The 17,243-nt window shown below is 30.4% G+C and overlaps 1 protein-coding gene across 2 annotated transcripts in view; it reads right to left on the bottom strand.

The window, feature by feature from the left end:
* Positions 1–17,243, bottom strand: part of ninaC (STKc_myosinIII_N_like and MYSc_Myo21 domain-containing protein ninaC) — a 39,190-nt gene that overhangs the window by 9,601 nt on the left and 12,346 nt on the right. For both annotated transcript variants that reach the window (XM_089216644.1, XM_089216643.1), the window contains 11 exons: positions 16,485–16,670; positions 13,394–13,582; positions 12,677–12,885; positions 11,516–11,850; positions 9,496–9,706; positions 9,180–9,321; positions 8,127–8,280; positions 6,620–6,936; positions 6,013–6,305; positions 4,474–4,623; positions 4,139–4,242 (listed from right to left, as the gene is read on the bottom strand). In XM_089216644.1, the coding sequence (XP_089072770.1) occupies positions 4,139–4,242; positions 4,474–4,623; positions 6,013–6,305; positions 6,620–6,936; positions 8,127–8,280; positions 9,180–9,321; positions 9,496–9,706; positions 11,516–11,850; positions 12,677–12,885; positions 13,394–13,582; positions 16,485–16,670 (2,290 nt within the window). The remainder of the gene's footprint in view (positions 1–4,138; positions 4,243–4,473; positions 4,624–6,012; positions 6,306–6,619; positions 6,937–8,126; positions 8,281–9,179; positions 9,322–9,495; positions 9,707–11,515; positions 11,851–12,676; positions 12,886–13,393; positions 13,583–16,484; positions 16,671–17,243) is intronic.

The following is a 17,243-nucleotide window of genomic DNA, read 5'->3' on the forward strand; positions in this document are numbered from 1 at the left end:
ACTTTGTGTAAGTGTACAGTACAATATTTTTAGTAGGTTTATCTGTAGACTATCGATCTAAACCGTGTCAGCGGTTCTCAGATTTCGATTATTGGAATAATGGAATAAAAATTAAAACGAGCAGTATTGTGTTTTTAGATGATACAGTGATCGTATAAGAAAGCTGAATCACGACCAACAATATTCCTTTGATTATAATAAACGAAGTATAAAATATATATAAACACGTTAAATTAATATTGTCAATCATAATTTACATCTAAACAATTTTTATAATACTATGTAAATATAATTTTAAATCTGATTCTAAAAACTAAAAAGTAATCATGACTGCTTAGTTCTTATTGAAATTAAAACTTGAATAATATTTATTATAAAATGTAGGTTGTAGGTATATCTTAATTATTTCACAAACATTTTCCTTCATAATATTATTGTAAAGAACATTTTGGATTTCGTGTAAATTTCCGCAATGTACAGAATGACAATGTGATATAGTAATTTAAATATTATGCCTCTTATCACAAAATATGTACCTACACACTTGCAGCAGAATAGCGGCTCAACTCCGTTCGACGGATGACTACAACTGTTATACTATATATTATAATTCAATAATTGAAATTTGTACGTCGTTATAATATAGCCGAGTTTTGTTAATTAGACGTATTTTTTTCAATGTGATTTGAACGATTTACTTATCTGACGGACATTACAATTTATAATAATACCTAGAAATTATATTCCATATTCGTGGATAGTTATTGGAAAACTGATCGCGGAGTAGGTACTTGATTGATAATTTCGATCCTCCGGTAGATTTTGAGCTCGTATATTTATTTCAGGGGTAAAAAAATAACGCGAGACAATGGAAAAATAATAAAATATTAAAATTTAAATGACTTAATCATTATCTAAACTATTTAATATCTATAATTATATATAATATCATAAAATAGAACAGTTTGTATGTCATAACGCACAGGTGGCGTTTTAATAGATTTTTTTAATGTCTTTAATATGTATTGCTGCTATAGAGTGCCTCACAGATGAATTTCGTTTTGGAATATTATTTCGCATTTATAAACCGTTTCCAAGACCAACCACGCGCTACCATGCGATTTTTTTTTTAAATAGAAAAAAAAAATATTTGATTTATTGTTTGTTATTCTGTATTCAAGACTCCTCAAGTATAAAACAAAAAGCTGATGTCTTTATATTTGAACACATAAACTCAAAATCTACTCGACCAAATTTGTGAAAGTTTCGGAAATTATTCTTTTGAGAAAAGTTTTGAGAGCAGTAGTCGGAGCAACGGTCAGATTGCTGATCTTGGTCCAATTACTTTACAAAACGACCGACACTGACCCCGATTTACCTGTTAACTAAAGTATAGGACATAGGTACACTAAAACCGAGCTGCACCGATATAGCATCGTATTTTATATTTGTTCATTTTTTTCCTGGCAAAGTCGTGTTATAACAGCTATAGTTCATAATATAAAATACGAGTACCAAACGAAAAACCACTTATTTGCTTGTTTTTATTGTTTTACGTGCGCGCGCGTGTGTGTATGAGAGTGACTGTTGTCCGTGTGTCTCAAAAACGCCGGTGTACACTCGAAAGCGGCAGAGAAGAGATTTTTTTGTCGCGTTTCGTTAGTTTTTTGCGCTCCGTCATTCATGCGATCGCACGTTTAAATCTCCGTCTCTGCGATCGTATAATGTATTATAATATTTGCGAGCGCGCTCCGCATGTGTGTGTGTGTGAGCAACGACGCGGGGCTTTGGGCCATGGCTGTGTAGGCGCCGCGGGGGTGGGTAAAGCCTCTTTGTGCATTCGTGGCCCCCTCGGCGGTACCAACCAGACCTTTGATCCGTTTGCCCGACTTCAAAGGGTAAGCGCAATTAAAAAGCCACCCCCTGTGCCCCGCGGGCGCGCGAAATAATCTCTGCCCACTCGTCCGGAGTAGCAGGGAACTACCCCCTACACACACTCCCCACCCTGAACAGCCCCGACCACCAGCCACCACTGCCACCGACGACGACAGGAATCATCCGAACACGAGGGTCCCGCACCAAATCCTCCGAACGCGAGCGCTTGTCATCGTCATCAACGTCATCATGACGTGTACCTACCCCTTTGGTCGTGCACAAGTAGCGGCCTTGTAGTACAATACATTATATTATATTTGTATATAATATGCATACACATAGACACATAGGTATGCCGTGTTAAATGTGCGGAGGTTTTTTATTTTTTTATTATGATTATAATATCGCGTGCAACACACAAGTCGTCAGTGTGAACAATATTACCTACATATATTGTAAACGATTGCGATTTGTGGCGATTGATTTACGTATGTTATTATTATTTCCATATGGTCGTAACAAGACCAATTTTTATTTTCCCCCTCCCCCAAAGGTTTAGTATACATCGGTATGATAATAGATTACATTTATTTAATCTGCGTATTGTAACAGATATTCGAGCTAAGCTAATATAATATTATACTATTATAGACAAACTGGACCCAGATATCTTTTGTATGAATGCATTCCTATATGCCTACATAACTACGCGTGTGGAGTAATTTTTTTTTTTTATCCGTTCAAATAATTATAATAATAGTTTGAATACGAATGAATTGATTACCAAGTGGATATTGTCATACTGTAGATTAAAAAAAAAATTGTTTTCATTATGTATTGAAGTGTATCTATACTATAATTATTGTAACATACGAATTAACTAATTTTTAATTTTGTTGTGTACCTTGTACATAATACATAAAAAGATTATGAAAATAATATTTTGAATGTATGATAGTTATTAATTACTAAATTGTAGTACTAATCTATAGATACTTTTCGATACTGTTGTGTTGTGTTTTAATAATTTTATGAAGTCTATCTAATCTCTTAAGTACTATTTAAACGTAACAGCTCAATCTCTGCATTTGATGTACATATAGACAGTTAATAGATGATTTTATATTTCTAACCATTTGGAACTCTGAGCGTAGTATAAGATTTCATTGTGAGGGGTCTATAGAAATCTCGAGTTATGATTCCCAATAGTGTAATATAATAATAATAATAATTCTACACACTTTTATTTTCAAGTGAGATTGGAACCTTTAACCTTCTCACCAATTTATGCCCTTGGTATGATAGATGAATTGTGGTATTCAAAAGTTTAGGTATTTTATCACTTGATCAAATTCAATGATTCTGTATTTTCCTCATCATGGTCGATAATATATTCCTATACTTTGAACTTCAACTAACTGTTTATGATCAATCCAAATTGGGGTAGTCACCGAGTATAGCAAATTGAGCAAATGTTTTTATTTTGAAAAATAAGATAAGTTGTTAAATTAAATACAGTATAACAATATTAAGGTATATTTTTAATGACCTATTGTGTATGACCCTCTTTAGATACTGTAGATTGCGTAAAAGCATTCATTATTTTTCTCTGTACAATATTATGTATTATACCTACATGGGAGTAGCGAGATATGCTTTGAAATCATTGGCGAGGGTTAAATTCTGTTTTTTTTTTTTTTGCAGCTCTTGTTTTTATGTTTTTATACCACTTAACTTTAAATTTAAAACACGTTTACAGGTTCCAAACACGTTTTTTTTTTTTTAATACATAACCTGTATGTACTTTAAAGAGAAGAAATTAAACTAGCTTGATGAAAAATGTATCCATTTACCTATATGGTGTCTAATAATTTAACAGTATGTGAATTTATTGGTATGGCAATTTACCTAAATAATATTTGTGCTATACGTTATGTATCTGTTAAATTGTTATGATACGGTAGTTGAACATGAAAAACATAAAATTATTTTATATTAAGAACCTTCCCAACACTTAAAATAACTACTCTATTTAAAAACAAATAAATAAATAAGTTAATTATTCGAGAATATATTTTTATTTTATTATTTTCCAACTAAACAACACTACATTACCAGATTATGCTACAATAATTTAATAACTATGGATTATAATAGTATTTAATAGTAATATAACAAATACAAAAAAAAAGTAATAAAATTGTATGTTACTCCAACAAACTAGTTTAGAAATATTAAGACTGTATTAACGCATCGTCATTACCAGATTGTTGTTTAATCAACTGCGGTGCAATTTTCCTTTTCGTAATGAATGCTCGGAGCATTGACTGTACTTTTATAACTTTTTTCACTTGGGTCTCGTAGAGCCTAAAAGTTTGCAGAAAATTAAAAACAATAATGGCCTACTTGTAATGAAATCGTGAATTTATCAAATGCGGTTCAACGTTGAACGGGTAAGTAGAATATCGATGACTACCAAAAGTATAATAATCAAACAAACCACGATATTTATAGGTAATCAAAATAGGTGTAATCAATAACCACATCGATGATTGACATACTACTTCAACTGTATAGAATTCTATATGCTGTACATACCTGGACAAATATTCCTCGTTGTAGTACCGCAGAAAAACTTTGCTCTTTCCAATTAGCCATCCTTCCATTTTCAAACGAATCAACAATAGTCGACAGTTTTCCTTGGTGACTTCAACGTTTTCGTAAAAATCAAATGCCAAAAACTTGTACCTGTATGATAATCATCCCATTATTACGACTCTATAATATTATGTGCCTATATATAAAATATTCTGTTTAAAATGTTTAAATAGATAGCCCTGTCTTGGCTTAAAGACGTAGTATGGAAAATCGTATATCAGTAGACAAAAATATAAAAATGAATGTTACATTGAAAATAATAGCTACCTTTTTTATGAAATTATAACTATTGTACACCGTACACGTGTAGTAGAAAGCAATAAGTACTGTATTGTGTATTATACATGTATACCTATGCCTAAATGCGTGTTATGTATACTGAATATAACATAAATAAATAATCGTATAATGTGTGACACTATTTCATAAAAAACATTTTATTGAGTTTTATAAATTGAGAATCACTAACAAAACATTGTCATTAAAATAGAAGATGGGGAGTATAATTTTTGCAGATCGAGAAATGTATCTATATTATATGATAATAGTCTTAAATCGGGGTATCAATGTCACTGATAACAAATACATAAAATAAGAAGAAGATATGTTAAGTATATATTTAATAAAGAAAATATATAGGTAAATGCACAATATTACAGTATACGATAAATAGATAAATATACTCAGGTAAATATGGTCAGGCGATAGTTCATAGTTAAAATAATGTTAGATTATTTCAAGTTTATTTTAATCAATTTATAGAGCCATGGCCGTATCTCTGTTATCTATTAACTTTTTAAGTGACTTATTATTGTGCGCCTTACGTGTTAATAGATGTGTTTTTATATATTATATACATACATGTTTTGGAACTCTAAAAAATTTCCTACAGATCTTCTCAAAAATAATCAACGCTCAAATAAATTGTAGTCAGTGAATTATATAATGAGTCTCGAATTGTTTTTCATGCACTTTACTCATATAACTAGGAATAATGACATAATTATTATCATAATATTATATGATAAATGTACAAAGCACTACTACAGAGAGATCATACGTCTCGTTACAATGCTTCTCAATTGAGTACCCAGCTATCAATAATATTACAATAGAAGCCGGCATGCTCAGCTGTATTCAGTTTGAGCGTCCTGTAAAGTTCCTAAATATCTTGTTTGAATTATCCAGTGGACTATAAAGTTGGAATTATTCATTCTATAGACGTTTTAATTTTTATCATGGCACTTCATTTTATAATATTAATGATCGGTAAAAAAAATAAAATCTTGTTATTAAAATATTTTATAGCCATAATATCATATTTCACTGAACATTTTAAGAAAACGTAACAATAGTTTGAACCATTAATTTGTGGTTTAAACTAAAGCTTAAAGAGCATCTTGTTAGTTTCGTTAATACCTAAGTAAATCCTAGGTACACCATGATGACTATCAGGCATTAATCATCATACAATATTACCTCTGTATGAACTCGTGGAATGATATCCGGCACGAGTAACCGTCCTGTCGGGCAGACACTGTCTCGACGACTGATAACGCCTTGAGCTGCTGCCTGACTACTTCCGGTTGGAAGCCAAGTGGCTCATCGGTAAGCGTCGCTCGCATACATCGGACAAAGTGCACACCGTTCTTGTGCTCGGCCGTGTCGGCTAGAGATCGCAAGATTTCCATGCTGCTCGACCGATACACCGCAGACGCAGTGCGCATGCGTCGTGTTTGTGAATATTCCCCACGGGATTCCGTGTTGTATTTCTATGGGGCACACAATAACAATATTTATTAAATTGCTGATAATAATAATTGTTATTGTTGTTATTTTTAATGGAGTTTTTCCGAGAAAAAATACAGGTGATTTATTTAGTGTCTCTTCTAAATTTTTAAAATTTTCTTTTAATCTATCATGCATGATTTTTAGTTAAAACATTATACAGTCTAGAAAAACACGTATCTAAAAGTTAAAAAAAAAAAATGTTAAATGTTAATGTTTTTAAAATTTTTTAGTGTAGACACTTAAATGGATCTATGTGATTATAATTGAATTCATACCAAAATGAAAATTTACGTACTCGAATCGGTGTTTTTTCTGACATCAACGCAGCGCCCCATCGACTGATTTTGCTATTTTTATTTTTTACCATTAAAGTCTTCTCTCTGCACACAGTTAGATTTCCAGATTTCGTTAATCGGTTAGAGAATAAATCCTTTATCACGTTGTCTTTGGACATACGCATTGTTTCGACTACTTCAGGTGCCAAGAAATCACGATTTTTTTCAAGCACGTCTTTCAATTGATACGAGACGGTTCCACTATAATGCGAAACACTAAAGCATTTTGAACTGACCACGTGGATGTATGGTTCTTTGGAATTGATCTCTAGTGCATCTATTATAATATGAATGAGAAAGTTTTTATTTTTCACATGTACGAACTGCCAGGACTGGGTAGTATCTTAAATATTAATATTTAAGATACATATCTTAGATACAAAATTGTATCTTGTACCTTGTATCGTGTATTTAGATACTTTACTAACTTGTATCCAGTATCTATTTACGATTAATACACTAGATACATTCAAATATTAAAGGAACCAGGAGTTTATTTCAGAAAACATGAGATATAAATGAAACAATTGTATAAATCACCTACATTTATATAAATAATAAGTATAATTATATAATAAATAATAATTAAACATAGCTAATTAATAAATTTTTTTTTTAAACGTTTTCTTATTGTGTACGTATTTTTTCACAGACTGAATCTTTACCTCTTATTTCGTTTGTCTATTATTAATATTATTATAATAAGCGTATCTAATGTAATTTGAAATTATATTGTTAATGATAAATACACACCGTATTATCATACATTTATAATCTATAATTTAATAAAATACACGATAAAATTATATCCAAGGTAAAATAAGACATTAATAAATATAAATAAATGTATTAAGTATATTGTATCTTATACGTATCTCAAATACATGTATCTTATATCTAGTTTCTTTAAAAATACTATAGTATCTTGTATCTTGTATTTACTACTATTTAGATACTTTGTCTGAGCTTTGCGTACTATTATGGTTTATTTTTAGATTATAACACAGTAAAGTAAATTTTCGAGCAACTGAAATAACTTTTTTTTAACTATTGTTTTTCTTCATATGATAGGTAACAACTAACAATGTGAAAGATTAATTTAGTATCTTTATAATTTTCATAAAATTTAAATTCTAATTAATTATGAAATATTAAGATTTTAGATTATAATAATTTTTCAGTACAATTCAGAAATATCTATTATATTCTCGTATTAAACTAGTACAACTTTTTGCATACAGAGGTCAAAAATATACTAAGCCAAAAATTAATTTTAATTAATGATTGATTCGATGAACGAGCATTGTTTTTACTTCTCCCCCCCCCCCCCCAAAAAAAAAAAAGAAAAAGAAAAAGGAAGTTTAAATATAGTATCACTGTTCATTTGTAATGTAAGAAATCTATGAAAGTATAATATTATATTAGTTATTACTACTATAATACGTATATTAATGGTATGATTATTACTTGTGATGTATTCACAGTTTTCTTCACAATTTTTTGTAGCATCGTCAAACATGTAAAAAAGTCCATCTGGGTTATTCATAAGTGCATCTATTATCGGTTTATTGTTTCGGTATTGCATGCTGTACTGGTCCATGCCCTCTTCCTCCAAGTCTTGCTGCACAGACACTTTGATTAGTCTGTTTGTCGACGCAGAGCCGACAAACCATAGAAAAATAAGATATAAAGATGCCATGATTTACGCTACTAGCATATCAAACCATAAGAACGATCGTTTACAAAAGGACATAAAACAATGCGAAGATTCTTTTGTATATTTTATGGACCGGTGCGTAATAATAATAACATACTTTATATATACATCATAATCTTCATTATTGTCACAAATGCTTTATATTTTTTAAGTACTACTTAACCTGCTGCCTAAGTTTTAGCTGTCATTATATCACGTGTAAATATACAGTCTGATTAATAATGCAAGCTCACCCTATTTTTAATTTAATAATGAACTTAACCAAGTTATGATTTTTGGATTTTTAAACATACTTGAATCTTTAGACTTGTTGTACTAGTTAAACAGTGACTTATAATGAATTTTATGCTTCGAAATGTGTAGAACAATTATTATTCATTAAATAGTGTACAGAAAACATTGGAGGTTCTCATTTGAAAAACAAAAGTGGGTATCACTATAGGTATAGGACATCACTCTTTAAGTAATACGCGAAAAAATCCAAATTGTTTGAAAATACGATCTCTAAGAATAGGTATTTAAAAATTTAAAAATCAGATTTCGAATAATTGTATTATCTAATTAAAAAAATGAGGGTTGGCATGTTGGTCAATCAATCTGTATAATACCATTACAACTATACAATTTGTAGGCCGTTATATTCGTAACGGTTGCTCAAATTAATAAGAAATAATACATTTTGTATACTAGTCTCTGTGTATAAGCACTGAGTTATCACTGTGTTAATCAATGATAGACAATAATATATTTCCGCTGATTAATATGATTCTATGGACTTTTTTTTGTCACCCTCCCTCACTCACCATTTCCCACGCGAATATCCGTTGATTGTAATGGTACTGGAGTTGTTCATTAAGACAGTTGACGTAAAGTTGATCCAAATTGTTTTGATGGAAACATTCGAAACCGAACGAGTCCATCAAATAGATCACGTGCGTGTCTCCACTGTAAACAGTTGTATTTTCTCGATGATGTCACAGCACAATACGATATAATATTATGGCAATATCAGATTATTATGAGTATCTTTTTGTGTTTGATAATTATTGTAAAGTTGGGTATAAGTTGGGTAGGTATAGTAAATATTCGTGATCGTTTTACTCAGTCGTTTCAACTCACAATATAGCTCTGGTGAACGATAGTTTCATATTGATGACGTTCACTATCCAATCGAACAGTCTAGCGTACAATATCTGGGAGAACACTCGCAAGCAATCGTACACCCCCGAAACCGTCTGCTTACGACGAACCGCAGTGCCATTGACCACTACGCAGTAATTCAAAAACGACCAGCTCAGTTTCTTCGAGTCCACTTCCAACAATTCCGCGACTAAAAACCAAAAACACGCATTTTGTCGAATAACCTGTGGTTCAAGTCACAACCAGCTGTAATATACATATTTTACAATATATATGTTACAATCAAAGTGTTGACTTCTGTTATTTTATGAAAAGCTAGATAGTTCATGAATTACCTTCGAATATTAATTTAAGTATGAAAATTATGCTCTAAAAGTCTAACTAGTTATTTCATAGAATATCTAGTTATTCTATGTAATTTTAGTTAAACATATGTTTAAGTATAAAATACATTCAAATAATTTCAAATTTCAAATATATTATAAAATTTTATTTATTTTATATTGAATGAACTATTTATTAGTACAGGCAAGGCTATTGTGACATTTAGAGTATTTTACAGTACTTTTTTTTCTGCAAAGACACCGTTTGTATCACATTTTTTTGTAAAAGTGCACTTAAATAAACCCTGATCATTTCCCAGTGGCTGTACAATTTCCGCAAATCTTAATTTAACACTATCATTAGTATGATGGACTGTAAAATAACGATATTGTATATACATGATATTTTGTATGCAATTTGACTAAATTTGATAAAATAACTAGTTAAAGTATAGATTATATACATAATACCTACATGTTTTAATTATTCTATAAATTAAAAAGTTATTTCATAAAGTAACGAAAGTCAATACTTTAACTGTAACATAATATAATACGTATAATCGCTGCAAATGATACGCAATAATAATGCTCGTACAGAGTGATCCAATTAATGCGAATAGGCAAATTATTCATTGTAAAATTACAAAGTTTTTATTGCATTTCAATAAGCAACGAAATTTGCCGATGATTCAATGGGATTTTTAAACAATACGATGTTATTAATTGAAAAAATAAATAACATGAATTCATTACCTGCTTATAATATGCATCTAGTTCGTTTGTCGTCTACCGTAAAACGCACACCTTTAATGTTGTATAATATTTGTATATCATATTATATTATACGACCGTGCAGTACACTTCATATTATTATTATTGATTGAAATGTTTTTATATTAAAATTTTCCCGATAGGTAACGGAAAACGCTCAGAACTTATAATATATACATAAAAATAATAATATGCTGGGGAAATGGTCGGAATATCTACATTGTTTCGATATTATTATTTTATACGATATCGTATTACACGCGCCATCAAGCCATAGAGTACTTATATACATATAGTGTATAGCCTATACCTACCTACATAAAAAATACAAAGCATATAATATTATTATCGTTACGATATTCGAAATTAAACTCAAATTTCTTCTCTAGAATACGTAGGCGTTATTCGGCCCGGAGCGATTTACCTGCGTTTTAGAAATAATTCGTGCGGACAAATTGTTTGTGACTTGATCACTATCTCCGTGCATTTGTATAATTATTGTTCATAACGTATTCATAATAAACACGTTTAGCGTGTGTGCCACGGTTTCATGTTTAAGCAGTAGGGACGTAGGCGTTAAAATAATTAATAATTTTATTACTTTTATTTAATAAAATCGGTGTGCTCGGTTTGTGGGACCGGTTACGAAATATTGTATAAGTACAGTTGGATTTCAACGATTTGACAAGTCTATAATATTATATTAATATACATGTATATTATAATAACGTGCCGACAAAATATATTATATTCTGTTAGGTACACATGTGTGAATACTTAGAAAGTAAGCATTGAGCTATAAGCAAAATTTAATGAAATTCATCGAATTTTTGCAATTTCTTAATACTTATTTTATACAATTTGTTTCAGTGTATGGGCTTTTATAGGCTTGCAATACTTACTCTTTGTGAGTAGTTCGATGTTTTCGATCTTTGTCTCACCATCATCATCGTCGGAAACGCTTAGCTCGCCAAGATTAAGTATGGCTGCCAAAATCCGCCAGGTTGTGTTCAACTGTTCGTCAGTAAACTCCAATGTTTCCTTCATGCAAGTCAACAGTTTGTTGAAGTTTTTCACGTTGGAATTGGGCTGGTGACGATATCGCTCGTCTGAACCGTCACCCACTAAGTACCGATACCGATGGTCCTCCTCCAAGTGGTATTGCTTGAGAACGTGATCAGCTTTGGCCGCCTCCAGAAAATCGTAGAACACGTGGAAATTCTTTTGTCCATTACTCCTAGAAAAAAAAAATGTAATTCATTATACACCATTGTACATATTATACTAGTATTTGTGTAAAAATTTGAAATACAATTTTGAGTAGATAAATAATTTTAATACCAAAGTGGTCAATATATGCTATTATATTTTTTTATTTATAAATAAATAATTATAGATACCTATACGATCATATTAATATTGTGTATATAATTTAAAATGAGTTAAAAAGAAAATAATACATACACTGTCCATCACCTCCATCATACAATTAAATATAAAAATTAAGTTTTGAAAACTTTAAGTCTGAATTTAATTTCATGGACATTTTTCAAACGGTTATTATGTTTTTTGGCAATTTTTATATGTAAAAATTTCATTACCTATTATTTAATACACGGCGAGCACTCGAATTTCTCCAGTGCAAATAAATATATTTAATATTTATGCGTTAATATAATTTCGTATAAGGTATAAAACCCCTAAGACTTTATTAGAAGAAAGTATATTTTATTTTAAGAAGATAATATCGTTGTATTATTATTTGTTTGTCAAAAATTGAAAAATATTCACTTTGCAAGCTACTTCACGTGTCTTGTTATCTAGAAAATTCAAGCAAAGCTTGACCTTACAATAGTCATATTATCTTAACTTTAACTTAAAGTTATCCTAAAGCATAATTATTTTAAAAAATATACGATACATCAGGTTGGAACTTGTCGAAAAATATTCATAGAAATAATATAATAGTATATGTCTGGTGGCTAATCGATACACGCGTAGTTGATAACCGTAAAAAATATTAACGTGGTATATTAGTGATAAACAAAATGTTAACCGCTCACTTGGTGTTTGTTACTCTCCATTTCTCTAACTGGTAGATGAAAAATATGGCCCCACTGATCTTGCCAGTCGACGAGTATGTAATTTGCGTCTGATTAACGTGCCGAGTGGAGTTTATGTGATATTTATTGGCCGCGTTCCCGAATGCTTGAATTGTATCTATTGCGCACTTTATCTTCAAACCAATGTCGTTCACTTTGTTGTGGTTTTGCTTAAAATATCAATCAAAATAATATTATTTATTGATTGTCATGATATTTTAATATAAGCTCATAAATTTTGGTGAGGCGCGGTCGTACGCTCAATCTGTGGAAATGCACTATACGTACCGGCTAGCTAACCTAACCTAACCTAACCGTTGCTAGCTCCGTATGGGTGACCACCCGGGATTCTTAGCAACATATCCTTGCGACAAATACACAAACATGTGTTGCAATCCTACCAACTTAAGACCCTATACAAACAAAAATAACCTCCAACGTCCTACACCATACCCAATACGTTGACGTGGGTTCCCCTAAAAAATCTATTTATTTGGATTTGAATATTCTTTTTAAATAAATAACATTAATAATACATTATTTGATAAAGTCACGGGCCAGAAGAACATTTTTCTACCTATAGGTATATCGTATATTATTGATACGATGTAGATAAATATATTGCCCGCGTTTATATAATAATAATCATATTTTGACGGATTAAAATAAAATACAAACCTCTCCCAAAAACAGCAAGTGTTCTATTAATTTCCCATAATTCAACGACTTCCCTGATTTAGTTTCACCCGCCATCAATATGTGTTGTGGCTGTTCGTGGTGTAGCATGTCTTGATAAGCTGCATCGGCCACGCTAAATATGTGAGGCGCATTGTCGGATCGGCATTTGAATTGATAACGATAATGATACTGAAACGTACGACAATAATAACAGTTGTTAATAGGAATAAATTATAAAAATAAATCGTTGGATTACCATACCTACTTAATGGCTTGAAAACTATTATAATATTATGGAATATGGACTTGTTTGAGAGACAATATAACAATCAAATAAGGTAGATAAATTAGATACACAAATCACAATTATTGATGACTTGCATTCAAGGCCGTCAGGCAATTAAGGTGCATACTGCTTTTACAAAAATATAAAATTACTCTTCATACAATAGTCAATAAACAATATGGACATTTCACGGCTATAATGCTTTTACTTTTAAAAATCTTGTGGGTTGGTCCGGTCCCTGGAGCTCCCCCCCCCCTGCCCGTTACGTTGCTGCTTGTAATGTATTGTTTTGGTTTGTTGACGGTACATTTTTGGATGGTGGTAAACTCTCCCGATTTTTTAAAATAGTAAGCTCTTCCGGGTCAACAATAATATGTTTACCTGAAGGAAATATGTAAACTCTCCAAGGTCAATATTATGTTTAACTGATGGAAATCTATGAACTCCCCTGGCTCAACGCATTATATTTACTTTTTACTTGAAGGAAATATGTAAACTCCTTCGAGTTGTTTTACAATTATCTCTTAAAAAATTATAAACTTAACACATCAAAAAATAATCACATTACTTTTTTATTAAATTTGTATAGTTCTATGATTTATATAATTGACTTTTTAAACGAATTTTAAAATGTTTATTAAATTTGAAAAAAAATGTATATTCATATTATTACAAACAATAAATTATGAAGTATAAACGAGGTTATTTCAAACTTGTAAAAGTTTTCATGTATCCTTCAAGCAGTACTGCAGAAGTATATTTATGGTAGATGATGGTTTACCATCTGGAGAGCTAACAATCTACCACATTTTTATGAGCTGTTATATAAAAGCTGTTGGGATCGAAATTACTACATTGATATTTTTTGATAATATTTACGACCTTTACGACATTAATATTTTAATTATTATGACTAAACATAATTAATCGATCACTAAAATGTGAGCAAAAGAAGGCTTTATTGTCTGATGTAGTAAAATAATAGTAGCAAGAGTTCCTTGCCAGCCTGTTAGTGGGATGTTGGAAATGGAATATTTTCTACACAATTATGATAATCCAAATTAATTTATTGGATTCATAATAATTATTATATTAACATTTAACAAAATTTTTGGAAAATAATTAATGATAGCTTCTTGTCCTTCTTTTCCTTATCAATTTTACGTTATACTTAAACAGTTTAACACTGTTGTAGTATGAATTTTTTATTATTTTACAGTAATAAAATATATATTTTTGAAAACAGCGTCATTTTTTATTAATATCAGACAATATTTCTTTGTGCTCTGTTGGGCACAAAAATAATTAGTATACGTTTTTTTCTTAAATTCTCTTTGCAGATTATATCTATAATATTGTTTTAAACATTATTGTGATCGATTTTGAAAATAACAAAAATTTAATATGGAATGATATTAATTTACTAAAAACCTAGTTTTCAAAAATCAGGCTACATAATATCATTATGTTCAGGGTGTCTCGTGAGACTATACCCATTAGCTGTAGAGTGGGATTCGCTGCCCGGATAAAAACTAGTTTTTTTTCCATTTTATCTATGAATTAAAAAATTGACTAAAAATCATGTAATTAATGAAAATATTCAGCAAAATATACTCTTTAAAATAGGTAGCTTTATTTTTTTACAAAATTCAAAAATTCAAAAATAATTTTTTTAAACTTTTCTACCAACAAATGTAATAAAATAAAATACATGTAGTCCTTATCTACGTAAGTCTAATAAAAAAACAGATTTATGATATATTTAGTATCTCAGGATATATCACTATTGGTAAATCCTAGTGGGGCACCCTATATACTATATAGGGTGATTCAAAATGCATGCTCACCTTCCACACCCCTTTTATTACTTAAATAATAAATTTATTCAAATTTTGATTTTTTAATTTTTTAAATACACTCAAAGTTAGTTTTTTCAAATCCTAGAATTTTTTCGTACTACTTAAGGAATGTCCTGTAGCATTACAAACTTCTGTTTTTTTTTTTAATGAGAACCACCCTTGTTCACTAAAATTATTAAGTGGTTAATTTTTTGAAAATGTTGATTTACCCGATTCAAAATTCAAATGAGTAGTTTCTTAGTTATTAAATTGTTCGTACTAAGGATAATAGCACTTAAAAATAGTACAAATATATAGATTAGATACAATTTTGGTTCTAGTATTTATTATATATGAGCCATTTATAACAAAATATTATTGTTGATAAATTTATATTGGCGACTAAAATGATCAATGCACCAGTGTCTCCATATCTTTTGAGCTCTTTATCATGTACCTTTTATCCTTAGAATACTAAGTTAAATTGTTCAAAACTAGTAATACGAATTTTGATTCTAATACGTCATTTATTTTTTAATCATCCACGGAATAATTTACAATTGAAAAAAGAGGTGGGGTGTTCTCATCAGAAAAATAGAAGTTTTTACCTCTACGTGACACTTTTCTTAAGTAGTACACAAAATCTCAAGAATTAGAAAATAAGGTATTTATATGTATACCTATTTAAAAATTCAAAAAATCAGAATTTAAATAACTGCATTTTTTAATTTAAAAAAAGAGGGAGTTGAGCACGCTTAGTGAATAACTCTATATTATAAATTATAATATAAAATACCTACTACAATAATATGACCTACATAATAGTTGCCTGTATCGGTACCTGTTTAGTTTTAATATGGTACGCTCAGAATTATATATACGGAGGAGGTTTTATATATTATGCTATATCTATAACGATAAAAATTAGTTTTCAACGCCTTAAGTGACATAATATTATTAGTATTACCTTTTTTTCGTAGATAGGCTCATCTCGATTTGGATTCACGTACAACAGCACGTCACCGACAAACGTGTAGCTCAAACCATTCATATGGCGATTTTGCAATTCGTCGAGAACAGCCTCTTCGGACACCACTTTCAACGCGGCTAAATCTTCCAGATGCATGGGTCTGGCAGCTTCTTTTTGATTCACCTGTAACATAAATCATTCCCATCATCTGAGTTGTGTTGTACACGTCCATCCAATTCCTAGCCGTTGTATTGAACGCAAATCGCATTTTGTACCGCACACGCTCAATAACAATTATAATAACTTTACAAGACAATGGACGCGACGATGTTCGCGGCGAACGTGCGGTTTGTTTAGCTCTCTTCGCTAGATTCGCTACTCTTATGTTTGTCGGATGATAGAACCACACATATTTTTAATTTTATGTAGTTGTAATGTTTTTTTCATTTTAAAAATAATATATACCTACCTATATATTCTAATTGCTATTTAAATATTATACCAAAATGCAATAAATTTAAAAAAAAAACATATACGCACACGTTCAAGCAAGCGGGATTCTTACATTGTTCATAAAATTGTATGACATTGTATGTAAAACATTCGTAGTAGTTTTCTTTTTGTCGAGACGAATCGAGACGTAATAGAGACGTGCATCTACGAACTTCATTGAAACGACAGTTGATCGTATAATATTCATCGAGTTTTCAAACCAAAAGGTACGTTCAAATCCATTTTATTTTCCCTTTTTGCGTT

The sequence above is a fragment of the Diuraphis noxia genome, unplaced genomic scaffold (assembly GCF_037042655.1).
Source record: "Diuraphis noxia isolate RWA-SAM2 unplaced genomic scaffold, SU_Dnox_SAM2 contig0001, whole genome shotgun sequence".
Lineage (NCBI taxonomy): Eukaryota > Metazoa > Arthropoda > Insecta > Hemiptera > Aphididae > Diuraphis > Diuraphis noxia.